Source organism: Loxodonta africana, chromosome 2, assembly GCF_030014295.1.
Source record: "Loxodonta africana isolate mLoxAfr1 chromosome 2, mLoxAfr1.hap2, whole genome shotgun sequence".
Taxonomy (NCBI): domain Eukaryota; kingdom Metazoa; phylum Chordata; class Mammalia; order Proboscidea; family Elephantidae; genus Loxodonta; species Loxodonta africana.
In genome coordinates this window covers 139,722,590-139,737,719 of record NC_087343.1, presented here as the reverse complement: position 1 = coordinate 139,737,719, position 15,130 = coordinate 139,722,590, and the positions used below count along the sequence as shown (strand labels likewise).

Here is a 15,130-nt window from a genome sequence, read left to right as displayed (position 1 = left end):
ATAGGGTGACTATGTGTTTGCCCATTACTGGGTGATTTTACTGTTTTTCTAGTATTTCATCCAATAGACAAAAGTGTCCTAGTTTATGTGATAAATTAGATGATCAACCTAATCATCAATCAGTATACTCTCCATCTGTTTCCCTCACCATAACTGATGCCTGCTGTCCCCTGAAGGTACTGTTTCTCCTGTAGCCTTTGATGGTCATTGTCACTTCCCAACTCTCTCTCCGCCTTTTTCATTAACCCCCCCCAACCCCTCTGAAATGTACTGGCAGACTTTATTACCCTTACCCTCCTTGTTGACACTGTCTATTAATCTCCAGTCACCTCCCCTTACTCACTGATGAATTTGGCACCTAGTTCACTGTCCCTCTTTCCACCACTACTCTTATTATTCCTGGGGACTTCCACGTCCTATAAGTAATCCACCAATTCCACAGCCTCTTGATTCTTTGACTATCCTACCTCTAAACATCTATTCCTCTATCAAACCTCAGCATTATTTCTATGGTCACACACTGAATATTGTCATCAGTAATAACTATATTATCTTTCAAATCTCAAACTTCCTTGACTCTGAGCCCTACCTTCCAGCTTATCCTCACTCCAATAATTCTCTGACCTCATTTAGACCTCTAATCAATTTTTCAGTATCAATGGGCCAGGGGTCCTCCTTTCCTAGCCTAGATTCTATGTCCTATCTTTATACTGGGGCCCTGGTAGCACAGTGGTTAAGAGCTCAGCTGTTAACCAAAAGGCCAGCAATTCAAATCTACCAGCTGCTCCTTGGAAACCCTATGGAACAGTTCTACTCTGTTCTATAGGGTCACTATGAGTTGGAATCACCTTGACGGCAACTGGGTTTTTTTAAATCTTTATACCATATTACCCCTAACTTTCTTAGCTTTTCTCCTTCCCTTCTGCTCCTCTAACAACACACTAACACAAATTATTTGCTTATTCTAGGACTATCCACAACAGCAGAATGTGGAAAAAAAAAAAAAATCATATAACCTTGTTGACCACATCGACTTCAACTTTATAATCATACATATAAGCAGGGCACACAATGGTGCCAAATAATCCTATTCTCTTCTCTAGTAAATCCACTCTCTTCAAGTCCTCTTACTGTCTATACATACATCTCAATATTCTCCCATCACTTAGCTGATGACTTTGCTACTTTCTTGACAGAAAAAAAAAAAGAATGTAATCAGATGAAAATCACCTCTTATTTTGAGTTCAAGGAATTCCACCGATCTATCCATATCTCTATCCTTAACAGTACCTATCTTAAAAAAACAACAGTATTACCCAGTGGACTCTGCTCTGTGCTGCTGAACACTAGGTACAGTTATATATTTAAAATTAAATATCATTATATTTTAATAATGGGATTATTAAGAATCAACAAAATACATCACTTACATTTAAAAAAATTTCAAATAACTTTTGTTATCAACAAAAGATAGTAAAAAAATTATCCAAAATAACTATTCAGCCATTAATGACTTCTTTTAAAATGGAAATGGAGTTAAAATTATACTAGTAATGTATTGAATTATTTAATACTATAAAAAATGTTTACTTAATTTTAAGTAAAAGCTATTATTATATCCGATCAGCAAAGACATTAATATATTCTAGGCTAAGATGATGATCGATATTCTTAAAAGTAATGAAATCAATTAGCAAAAGTGAAAAAAGAAAAGTGACATTATAATCCATTTTTCCTACTTTAACCTACTGAGAACAGTCCCTGGATAGAGCAAGCAGTTAAGTCCTAGGTTGCTAATGAAAGATTGGAGGTTTGAGTCCACCAAGAGGTACCTCAGAAGAAAGGCCTGGCAAACTACTTCTGAAAAATTAGCCATTGAGAGTCCTACAGAGCACGGATCTACCCTAACACACGAGGCTAAGTCGAAGGCAGCTAAAGACAACAGAGTAAGCACTTAATAAATTAAAAGATTAGTCACTTTGTTAACGTATTTTAGGTTAAAGATAATCATTACTTCTATTAATCTTTTCTTTTACCTTATTCACTAATTTTTTATATATATAGAAGACCATATATGTCCTGAGTAAAAGTATTTGTCATTGTTTGTCACGCAGAATTTTAATCTGCAAGAGTTCTGAGACTTACTAAAAAAGTATTAGAATACAATGTTAGAATACTGGTTTCATTTCTATAATTATAGATAACAATTCCAGAAATTGAAAATTTACATTTGCATGTAACAATGTTTCTCCATTGATTTTACCAAGAACAAAGCAACTTAAGAAATAAAATTATTTAATAAAGCTAAAATAGTACACAATTGCATTTATAAAACCTAATGGTCATATTGTAAATTGCCCATTTTCATATTCCCCATAAAACTACATTTAGACAAAAATGGAAGAGATATTGCATCTAGTAAATAACATATTTGGAGACAAAAATTTGTAAATTCTATTAGAATGCAAAATAAAGGAGCACATCTAAGATGAAAATAATCCTGAAGCAGATATACTTTTTAAAATGTTTTAATTCCTTAATAAACTTCTAAATTAAAAAAAAAATTCTTATTCAAAGGATATCTAATTTCATTTTTTTTAATCTCTTACTTTTGAAAGGGGTTTTTAAAAAATTATTCTTATGCTGTCAATTCAAATGATTATTAAAACATTTATTAATATTACTTGTTTCTCTAATATGCTTTAGTTAGTTTTAACAGAACAAGGGAGCAAAGTAATCAGTATGATCTAAAAAGTCAGGGAGCACTACTTAATTTCCTGCACAAATTTTAAATATAAAATTGTAATGTCAAGACCACCACAGGATCTTTTACAAAGAAAAATGTTTATGTAAGGACACGTGAATAATTTTCAAAAATAACAAAAGCTAGTTCACAGGAAAAGGGCAGTGGGAAAGGAAAGTGAATGGTGGGATAATGAGAGAGAAAGAGAAGGAACCTGGGAAGGAGGAAGAAAGTGAAAGGAGAGGACAGAGAATATGCTTTAAACAAATCCAGTAAGCGAAAACTTAGGCTGGACAAATTAAAAAGTAGCTATTCATTCGACAAAAAGATGGGTTGATGGGATGCAATTAAAGTGAAAAATTTCATTACATCTAACACAATTATTTCTTTATAAAAATATACTTTCATACCTATTTTTCAGGAATAAATCTCCATGGTAAAGTTAAGTACTATTACATAAAACTTTTGAGTTCATTAAGTTAGACCTATGTTTTTACTTATAACATCAATGCGGTTTACTTCTATACCATTGGCATCAGCATCAGGATTCTCTAATACATCATCATGTTTTAAAGGGCCTATTTGGGGCAATAAACGGGAGTATGTAAAAGAACTGCAGCAGTTACGCAGAAGTGCTCTTCTACATAACCCACTAGCAGTGGTGATAGTGAGAAGCTCGCTCCTCTGTAAATTTTGTTAAAAATGCCCGAACACTGTAATGGTTATGGCTAAGGACAAAGTTGGGTTTGAAGACCTAAAGACAGGGAAGATAATTTTTCCTAACATAACTCTCATGCTCCATACAAGAGGACTTGTGACCAAGCTATAGAAAGCTAACAAGCACAGTGACTTATTTCATACACTGTAGTTCTCAACTCTCCTCACCAGTCACGTGTAAGAGAAACTCCCAAAATAATATCATTCATTACACACAGCGATTCTCAACCCACCATGAATGAGCTGACTAAAAGCACTGTCACTTTGTGTATGAGATAATACTATCCTCTGACTTACACAGAGTAACTAACAACTCAGGTAACAATCTACCCCCTTCAAAATGCTTTTTAGAACGTATATGTAAAATCTACTATCAACTACAAATGCAAAAATCTGAACTACTCCAGACAAATCAGGCAAATACAAAGCATTACAATTTAAAAGCCAACTAATACAATAAAAAACAATTTTCAAAAGCCAGATGAAATTTGTAGTTAAAATACATACTGCTACGCACTTGGAAAAGGTTTAACAACTAAAAATAATAGTTCAAAAAACTTAAAACTGCTTAATGAAAGCAGGTGACAGATATGACAAGCACAGTATACAAAAGAAGATGAAACAAATGAAATCACCTTAAGAGGTCCATAAAAATTAGTAGAAGGGTAATTTGAAAATTATATATACTTTCTTAAAGAAAATTTTACACATTTCCAAAAACACTAAATTTTAAGCTTAAAGTTCAAAAATACTCTAAAATGTTTTTGAAAAATAAAAGTAGCAATTGCTTTTAAAAACCAACACAAGTTAAAGCAACCAATTTTGAGATATAAATAGTGTCTTATGTAGGAATTTTCTCTAAAAAAGGTAATAAGAATGGATAAAGGAAATTTGTGACATTTAATTTCAACATAAAAAAATTACTGCTAGATGATTTTAACTCATCTGTTAAGAAACAATTATTATTATATACTATTTCTTCTGTATTATACCTAGATAAATGTTCAGTATTAGGTGTTTTAGACTATAAATGTGCTAACTTGTTTTTAAATCCAAAAAAACCCAACAGTGGAAGACAGAAACTTAATTTTTAACATTTAAAAATATTTTCTGCATAGTTTGTCCAAACATTCATTAGCTTTCTAATTGTGACCAGCATCATAGCTTTTAATAAGGGATTTTTTTTTTTTAATCTAGGTCAGCAGTAAACAAATTAATGAGCAAGAAAACTGCGACAAATAACAACTGGTGTGTGCTTATGTAAAAAAAAAAACCTGCTGCTGTGGAGTTGATTCTGACTCCTAGTGATCCTAAGGCCAGAGCAGAACTGCCCCACAGGGTTTACAAGGAGCACCTGGTGGATTTGAATTGCTGACCTTTTGGTTAGCAGCCATAGCTCCTAACCACTACACCACCAGGGTTTCCTTATGTAACACATACACATAAAATATATATCAAACTTACTCTTAACTTGCATGTTTTGACCTTCACAAGTTAGGGCTGGATGCTGGAAACCCTAAATGTCATAAATAAATAAAGAACAAAATATAGAGACCTCTTCTTGTCAAAATGTGTATATAATTGTAGCAGATTTAAGTTAAACATAAATGTACATTACATACATGTCTCCTATATAAACTCTCAGTGAATATTTGCTCAAGTGGGAGAGAATTTTTTTTCTCTCAAATTGAAAGCTTTTGCCAATTAAAAACATGTAAATGCCCTAGTTACAGAAATATGTTCTCAAAATTACAACTATATTATAGTCTACTTCAGTTATTTAAATATGAAAATGTCAACTAAACTGGCTTATCATTGACTCTATAAACTTTTCCAATGAATACTGAAAAATAAAAACTTATCCAGAGTGACTGCAAATGAAAATGTGGTCTATTTTAAAATTATATTCACTAATTAGTTGTCCTTGTTGTTAGGTGCCGGTGAGTCGGTTCCAACTCACAGTGACCCTATAAGACAGAGCAGAACTGCCCCACACAGTTTCCAAGGAGCAGCTGGTAGATTTGAACTGGCAGCCTTTTGGTTAGCAGCCATAGCTCTTAACCACTGTGCCACCAGGGCTCCAGCGAAGTTCAAGTTTAGTCCCCTAAAGAATACTTAATTTCATTATTCTGTTTTCTTTTTTATTGAAATGAACAAGTTCAATCAAAATTACTTGATTATCATTATTTTCTTTTGTTACTTATTTCAGATCATAAAGTTCATGAACAAGATTGCAAAGTTGTGCAGGTATCCTCTATTACAGGTCTACACCTAATTACCAACAAATGTTAGTGGAAACAATCTTACTCTGATCAGCCACAATTTCCTTCTGTTTTGTAAACAGTAATTTCTAACTCAGCTCAACTACTAATTGCATTTTAAATTATGGATTTGAAAAAAATGTATTAGAGGCACATTTTCAAAAACAAATACAGTATGAAATCTTGTTTTTCACTGAGCCAGTGAATTTTTGTTTTGTTTTTATGGCTATTTGGTTTACTTCATTTTTCTGGGCAAGATTAGTATACAACTCTCCTTTTTCTTATAAGCAATCAAAAACGCACAAACTGTATGAAAATCTAACGTGGTATTTTCAGCTGCAGACAAGTAAACTAGCACTACAGGAACAATTGTTCTAAATTTTAACGCTGTTCATTAACAGTTCCATTTTCCTGAGTTTGCGTTTGTTCTTTGGCATAGGTTTAGGATATAATCCATTTTTCAGAAGATGTTCCTTGCTGAGGCGAATTTTAGCACCATGCTGAAGCTGGAAAGAGCATAAAGCTTGAAGAGGTCGAAGCAAAGTCTGGCAAGGAAAAAAACAGATATAAAGTATCCATGACAAGTAGTAGTGATAGTCCACCTAGATTTTTGTTTTTCAGAAACAGGGGTTATTATGTTTCTTTTTTACTATTATTGGCTTTTAACTATGAAAAGCAATAGACATTCTGATAAATATGTAACAACTTCTAAATAAACAGCCCCCCAAAAATATTACCTTTAAATTCATACTTTGCACACCACTAAGGAATTATAGTAAAAGACACAAATACTCTTTTTCCATATAGATAATAAAGTCTAAACTTAGTTTTATACATTAATTGATTCAAAGCACCACAAAAAAACGGTTGCCACTTAAAATAATTTAATCTCTGTTACAAACAGGCTAAAAGAAACTTTCTGGTACAAGGCAAGCACATCAAATTAATTCAGCTTCAATCAGACTGATCCAAGCTTGCTGACAACTGATAACAGATAACAGCAGCACTGGATAAGTGGTTTACTAATTCCCTCAGCACTAGTTCTTGGACCATGTATAGGTTAGATATTCATATTTTCAAGCATTTGAAATAATTTAGATGGTAAAGGTATCTGTCTAAATTCAAATACATATAAGTTCAGGTATGTAACATAAACATGTGAACTGGGTGGACCTATAAGACAACAGGGAATGGTGGAGGTTGTAACAGAACTGAAGTACATGTCCTATCTAAAGTCATTCAAATTCAAAAATTAAGAAAAAAAACAAAACACTACGCTAGTGTTTTAAACTCATTTTGGGTCAGATTCTGTCTTGGGCCTGAGAGTCCTGATAAATCATTTAAAAAATAATGCCCCCCCCCACAATTCATTCTATGAAACAAACATAACCCTGATACCCAAACCAGACAAAGACACCACAAGAAAACTACAGTGTGGTATCTCTTACGAATATAGATGCAAAAATCCTAAAACAAACAAAATACTAGCAAACAGAATCCAACATCATATTAAAAGAGTCATACACCATGACCAAGTGGGATTTATTCCAGGAATGCAGGGATGGTTCAACATTTGAAAATTAATCAACATAATACACCACAACAATAGAACAAAGGAAAAGAACCACATGATAATCTCTACGGATGCAGAAAAAGCATCAAAACCCTTTCTTGATGAAAACCCTAAAAAAGATTGGAATAGAAGGGAAATGCCTCGATATGTTTCAGGGCATATATGAAAAGCCAACAGTCAACCTTATGCTTAATGGAACAGTGTAGGACAACTCACAGTTCCTGATGTTAAAACATACTATACAGCAACAGTAATCAAAACAGCCTGGTAGTGGTGTAACAGTAGACACACTGACCAATGGAATAGAATTGAGAGTCCAAAAATAAACTCAGACATTTATGGTCAACTGATTTTTGACAAGGGTGCTAAGTCCATTCGATGGGGAAAGAAGAGCCTCTTCAACAAATGCTGATGGGCATATTAGATTTCCACATGCAGAAAAATGAAACAGGATCCATGCCTCACACCATGCACAAAGACAAGTTCAAAAAGGATTAAGTACCTAAATGTGCAAACTAAAACCATAAAATTCTTAGAAGAACAAGCAGGGGCAACAGTGTAATCCCTAGCTTTCAACAATGGATTATCTAATACAATAACAAAAGCACAAACAGGAAAAGACAAAATAAATAAATGGGACCTAATAAAAACTAAAAACTTTTGATCATCATAAGATTTTACCAAAAAAGTAAAAAAACAAGCTACTGACTAGGAGAGTCTCTTTGGAAACCATATATCTGACAAGAATCTAACAACCAAAATATATGTAAAACTTTGACAACTTAACAACAAAAACAGGATAACCCAATCATAAAATGGGCGAAGGACTTGAATAGACATTTCACCAAAGAGGACATTCAAATGGCCACCGAACACATGAAAAGATGCTCAGTCTTATTAGCCATTAGAGACCAGAAGAACTGGAAGGTGCCCAGTTACCACTACTGAACATTTTGATCAAAGATTCTACAGAAGAATTCTGATCAGAAGGGAGAAAATGCCGAACAGAATTTCAAATTCTTATGGACTCCAGACTTTCTGGAGCCATGGTTAGTGGATAAACACCTTGAAACTATTGCCCTGAGATAATCTCTAAACCTTAAACCAAAAATATCCACTGAAGTCATCTTAAAAACAAACAACAGTTTAGCTTAACTAGTAAAAAATGTCTGACTTGAGCATTATTCACTTTTAAGAACGATCTATATGGGATCAGATTGACAACAGCAACTTGAAAGATTAGACAGGAACCTTAGGGAACAGTGGGCTTATGTTAATGAGGGAAGGACAACTCAGAAAAGGAGGGTGAGTATGGTTGCAGAAGAACGTAATCACTATCACTAAATTGTGCATGTAGAGACTTGAATTAGTGTATGTTTTTGCTGTGCATATTCTCAACAACAACAAATATATTTAGGAAAAAAAAAAGAATGGCAAAAACTTGATTGAGCAGACACCAAATCTTAAAGGAACATACAAGGAACAAAGGAAAAAAAAAAACGATAGCTTTAACTAAAAACATTTCACAGTATCTCTATAAAAATTATACAAGTGGTATAAAAAAAAGTTTAATAACATTAATTTACAATGAAGTCTTACAAACTGTGGCAGTAACTGGCAGTTGCTTCTCCATATTCTTTCTTTTCTCCCTTATTAAAAGAATCCAATTTTTTTTTTAAGGTAGCAACGTGTCCAGATACCACTACTACACTGGTTACATGATAAAGTTCTCTATCCAACAAGCTATAAGTGAAAGGCCTTAGGTGGGACTCCCAGAGACACTATTCCTACCAGGAACATGATTTAAATGTGTGGTGACTATCATGTGACTACTAGGCCATCAGAATAGGGATTAAAGCTGAATACATAAAATGACTGAGAGAAACACAGAAGTCTGGGTCTCAGATGTTCATGGTAAGCTGCCTTAACAGCCCTAGACTGTTGACCTCAGCATTTCTTATTTATAGGAGAAAAAACAAACCCAAAACGTTCTGATTAGCCATTTAGTAAGGGCTCTGTTGGAAACCCTGGTAGCAAAATGGTTAAGAGTTATGGTTGCTAACCAAAAGGCTGGTAATTCAAATCCACCAGATGCTCCTTGAAAACTCTATGGGGGCAGTTCTACTCTGTCCTGTAGGGTCGCTACGAGTCAGAACCGATTGGACAGCAGTGGGTTTGGTTTGGTTTTTGGTTTAAGGGCTCTGTTACGCACAGCCAAACATGATTCCTAACTGATAAACACTAACTAAAAAAAAGACAAACATATTGGAAAAGTTCTGCACCACATTATTATAGAAAATTTCTAGGTATGTTCTCACATTTTTATTTTAATGCATTAAAACAGGAGAGGAAATGACTACATACTATTTAAGAGACTGAACACAGTGGTTCTATAACGGATCTGAAACATCATTCCTAGGAACACTTTGGCCTGTATATACACTGAAACAATTCAAGGTTTCATTAATATTTCAATCTATTGGCAAAGATCAAAGGGGCAAGGAAGGGCAGACAGATTAACATTTCAGTGCCTATGTTCCAGGCAATTAACAAAAATTATCTCAACAATCCTATGAGGTAGTTTTTTTTTTTTTTTTTTTTGTATATTACAGATAAGAAAATAAGCACAAAGAGATTATGTGAATTGCTCACTTGCAAAAAGTGATGATGAAGTTGTAATTCAAAACCTACTTCAAAGCCCCTATCACTCTACTTCCAGATAGCTATGGCTCCATATTATGCCACTTCCAGGTGCTGGCACAATTTTAACTCTAGAATATAGGATGAAGATTAATTCACAGACTAACAAGGATTTTTATTGTGAGAAACCCGAACTCTATAGAACAAAGCCAGCTGGAAAATTACCTACTCTCCTCCATCATCTTCAGGTTTTATTACAATGCCCCTAATTAGTGGTTATTGAGGGGAAATGTACGTCATAGCATTCCTTTCCAGGAAGGGGAGAAAACGCCACATTCAGAATAGGTAGAAATTGTGCATCACAGAGAAATGTGCTAATTTTTAATTTTAGCTAGACTGTAAGGGGTTGGAATTAGGGACCCCACACTGAGAAAGCAACCTTTAGTATAAATTGGCTGAGGGCCTATTTTTGCCATCTGTATAATAAGCATTTGTGATGTTTCATTACGCACTTCTATTCATGCTCCCACCCACCATCTTATTAAAAAACCCAGTACCGTCGAGTCGATTCCGACTCATAGCGACCCTAGAGGAAAGAGTAGAACTGCCCCATAGAGTTTCCAAGGACTGCCTGGCGAACCATCTTATTTAAAAAAAAAATCTTATTAGCATATCCCAAATCACATCCTTTTTATACTTCCGGTCACTGTAGTATAACTATTCCTGGCAACCAAAGCAATGGAAATAAGAGCACTAGGACTTAACAGGAAACCCTGGTGGGGTAGTGGTTAAGTGCTATGACTGCTAACCAAAGGGTCGGCAGTTCGAATCCGCCAGGCACTCCTTGGAAACTCTATGGGGCAGTTCTACTCCGTCCTGTAGGGTTGCTATGAGTCGAAATTGACTTGATGGTGCTGGGTTTTTTTGGGTTTTTAGGACTTAACAATTATTTCCAGGTTTTATGTTCAAAGTGATTTGTAGAAAAAGTGATAAAAGCTGAATAGATAATAGGTCCTGTCACCATTCTATATTTTAAATTTTGCCTGTTGTTAGATCCTATACTCAGAATATAAGATTTTTTGCTAGTCTCACAGAAATCACAAAACAGGCTGCCTCTTTTTGTTTCACTTTTTTTTTTTAAAGATATTATATCATAAAACACATCCAATCTAGCAAGAAGTAATGTCAATTTTTAGTTTATGTCATCAAAGAACACTCTGGCTGTATCAAGTACTGAAAAAGCTGATAAAAAGTGAAAATAAATACATTGATGGAGACGAAACCCAAAAACAATATTAAAAGAGTTGTTCTAAATTTATAATGTTACAGTTTGTTTTCTAAAAAAGTTCCTTCTCAGTCAACTTTGAAAGAAGTCATCCTAGATACTTGTGCTATCTAGAATATTTGTAAAATAGAACCTGGCTAATACCTTTTGTCAAATAAAAGCAGATCTGGACTCAGATAAGGAGAAATTTTATTCAAAAGGGGAGACTACTGCAGTAGGGCAAATGCTCCAATCTCAGAAAATCACAAGCATGTCAAAATCAAACAGAAAAAGGCTTTCTTTTGCAGAGAGAGATGAACAAAGCTTAACAGAAACTTTTAAGGGGAAGTTGGACAAGCAAGAGGGATCATGACAGTGATCTGATAGGAAATATATCTCACTATGGTCTCCCTATTCTAGGGATAAGTAGATACAGGAGCACGTCGGCTTGCAAACAAGCTAAAGTTAAGGTGGACAGGAGAGAAGCCTGACTAAAGCTTTATCAAGACAAAACAGAGGGTAAGAAATGGGCAATTACAAACACTTGATCAGTTTCCTGCCATGACAGTACATTAATTAGTACCAGAATAATAAATTTTATAGCAAAAAGGTGCAAACCCAAGTGCCCATCGACAGATGAATGGATAAACAAAATGTGGTAAATAAATCAAAAACGAAACCCGTTGCTGTCAAATCGATTCCGACTCATAGCAACCCCACACCTCCCACCACAGTTTCCAATGGAATACTACTCAGCCTTAAAGAAAAATGAAGTCTTAATACATTTCACAACATGGATGAGCCTTGAAGAAATTATGCTGAGTGAAATAATCACAAAAGGACAGATATTGTATGGTCTCATGGATATGAAATGACAAGAATAGGTAATTATATAGGGACTGCCGGGGTGGGGTGGGGGACAGGAAATCACTCACTGGGAAGTAGTGAATTTTTGTCTATGGTGACAGGAAAATTGGCATCAACTAAAGACAATGGGGAGGCCTAGTGGCACAGTGATTCAGTGCTTGGCTGCTTACCAAAAGTTTGGCGATTCAAACCCACCAACTGTTCCATGAGACAAAGATGTGGAAGTCTGCTTCCATAAAGATTACAGCCTTGGAAACCCTATGGGGCAGTTCTACTCTGTCCTGTGGGGTCATTATGAGTCGGAATTGACTCAACAGCAATAGGAATGGGAAGGGAAATGGTTACACAACCAGACTGGTTACCATTAAGTTGTATACTAGGGGGAAAAAAAAAGGCTGAAATGGTAAATAAGTTCTTTTACATAATTTTACAACTACAACAGCAGTCAAAAAAAAAAAGCTGCACCTGTTGATACTACTTAGGCACAACTAACACTTCATGGATTAGTTTTCTTAGTTTGAAGATTTAGGGTCATGGTTTCATGGCTCTATTCAGTTTCTCTTCTACCTCCTAGTTTGATGAGTAGCACCTGAAGTCTTAAAAGCTTGTGAGAGGCCACCCAAGATACAACAATTGGTCTCTATTCATCTGGAACAGCAATGGAAAAAGGAGACCCAGGAATCAGAGAAGGAAATGGTCTATAGGTTTAACTGCCTCCATAAACTACTACCTCCATTACCATGAGACCAGAAGAAATGGATGGTGCCCAGCTATCATTACTAAACATTTTGATCAAGGACCCAACAGATGAGTCCTAATCAAAAGGAGGGAAAGCATGGAACAGAACTTCAAACTCATATGGAAACCAGACTTACTGGATACATTGAGAATGGGGGAACCCCCAAATCTAATGCCCAGAAATAATCTTTAAGTTTTCAACCAAAACTATTCCATAAAGTCACTGTTAAGCTAACTAAACAATAGTTTAGCCTAATTGATAAAAAAATGTTTGCCTTGGGTGTCATGCTCTTACAAAGAATTATCTATATGAGCCTAATCTGACAACCCAAGCCCAAACCCATTGCCGCTGAGTCGATTTCGACTCATAGTGATCCTACAGGGCAGTGCAGAACTACCTGATAGGGTTTCCAAGGCTGTAATCTTTACAGAAGCAGGCTGACACATCTTTCTCCCATGGAGCAGATGGTGGGTTCGAACCACTGATCTTTAGGTTAGCAGCCAAGCACTTAAACACTGTGCCACCAAAGCTCCCTAATCTGACAAGAGTTATTGTATTTTTATGTAAATAATGCACCTTTATATGTTTCTTTGCCAATCCGTGCTGCCCTCCCTCCCTGAGATAGTTTCATAAGAGTGTCATGCTGATTTTTTTATGTACGTAAGGAAAATACCTCATTGGGGGACACAGTTGGCAAAAAACGTGTAACATGTGCATTATTTGTGTAAAATATGGTAACTAAAGCACAGATAAGAATTTTATGTGCCAGAGAGCCTAAATTAATGATGATGAAACAATGTGGGTAAAGAGAGCAAGAATGGTGACACAATGTGATGTATGTAACCAACGTTATTGAACTGCTCATGTAGAAATTGTGAATGGATGTATGTTTGGCTGTGTATATTGCCACCAAAAATAAATAAAATATTAAAATAAACAAAAAGAATAATATACTTTATGAAACTGGGGCTGGGGGAGTGGTGGCAGCATAAATGGTAGTATTAGTACAAGTAGTAGTAGCCATAGTACTACAAACAATATGCCTGACCCTAACCCTATTATACTACTACTACTATTACTATCATCACCATCACTATCAGCATATTAAAGTTTACATTTAGGATTACAGTAAAGATTCCAGTCAAATTGTGGTGGGAATTAGAAATATACACTTGTAGAAGATTCTTTCTTGAACTCGAAGGAGAGAAAAGCAAGTTTTAAATCTATAGCCAAAGTATATTGTATTTTTCCTTCCATATTTTAAACTTTCAATGGGTCCTAGGTCTGCTGCTGGCTTTTGCTTTCTGATCCTAGAATTTTATATCAACAAAAAGGAGGGTACAGAGATTATACAGAAAGCCAGATTAAACAATAGCACTAGGATTCACCTTTCCTTTAAGACATCTATTTAAAAAGTATAGTTTTGGTTTTTTTTTTGCTCAAGAATATACAGGGATGGTGGTAAAAAACCAAACAAATGAAAACCCATAAAGACAAGTTGAAGGGTGTAAGTGCTATGTTGACAGCCAAGTATATGAGAGTAGTTAATTACAGGGGAAACAGAAGAGTCTGAGAGTACTCTGGTCATTTGGGGGAAGGATCTTAGGGGTCCCTTGTGAAGTTTTTTTCTCAAAGGAGGGAGAAAAGGGAAAGAGAAATTGCCTAGACCTTTTTTTTTTTAAGACAAGGTCTACACACACAAACACAAAGAAAAAGCCTACTCATGAAAGCCTACTTCTTTCAAAAGGAGAGTCTCCAACTCTGGGGTTTTCTATAGCTGAGGGTAGGTAAGGGAAAGGCAATTCAATGCTTGCAATTCATTTTTAGCACTTCTTGCTCTTGAGGTTTTGTGTTCTCTTTGGGATTAATGTCTTGATAACAAACCCAGTCACTGTGACGTGAGCTGTTTTTCCATTACTAAAGTTCCCTTCATGGCTGGAGAATGCTCTTATGAACACAACCAGAGTGTATAAATAAGAGACAGAGAAAAAAGGCAGGTAAGAGTCCTTTCATGTGGGGGGTGAGAAAGGGGGACAGATATAAAACTCCACTTAGTTATACTCATAATCTTCTGACTTTTCCTCACCAGTTATATTTATGAAAATTCCAATGATTTAAATACCCTAACAATTTAATTATATTTAGCTAGTTTTTCTTTTCCCTTAAGTGCAAAGTTTCTTGTATGTCCCAAAAGACCGAGGTGTCGGTGAGCACACCAAAACATTACTCTTTGTTGATTATTAATTATAAGTGAAATCACCAGGCTTTCACGAAAATTGAACAATAATTGCAGGCTATAACCTTTTCATATTAGGCAGGCATTTTT

The 15,130-nt window shown here is 35.1% G+C and overlaps 1 protein-coding gene across 4 annotated transcripts in view; it reads right to left on the bottom strand.

Annotated features, from left to right (window-relative positions):
• Positions 1–1,615: 1,615 nt before the first annotated feature.
• Positions 1,616–15,130, bottom strand: part of DTWD2 (DTW domain containing 2) — a 173,373-nt gene continuing 159,858 nt past the window's right edge. For all 4 annotated transcript variants that reach the window (XM_064276059.1, XM_064276065.1, XM_064276071.1 and 1 more), the window contains one exon: positions 1,616–6,266. In XM_064276059.1, coding sequence (XP_064132129.1) covers positions 6,096–6,266 — 171 coding nt within the window. In that variant the 3' untranslated portion in view covers positions 1,616–6,095. The remainder of the gene's footprint in view (positions 6,267–15,130) is intronic.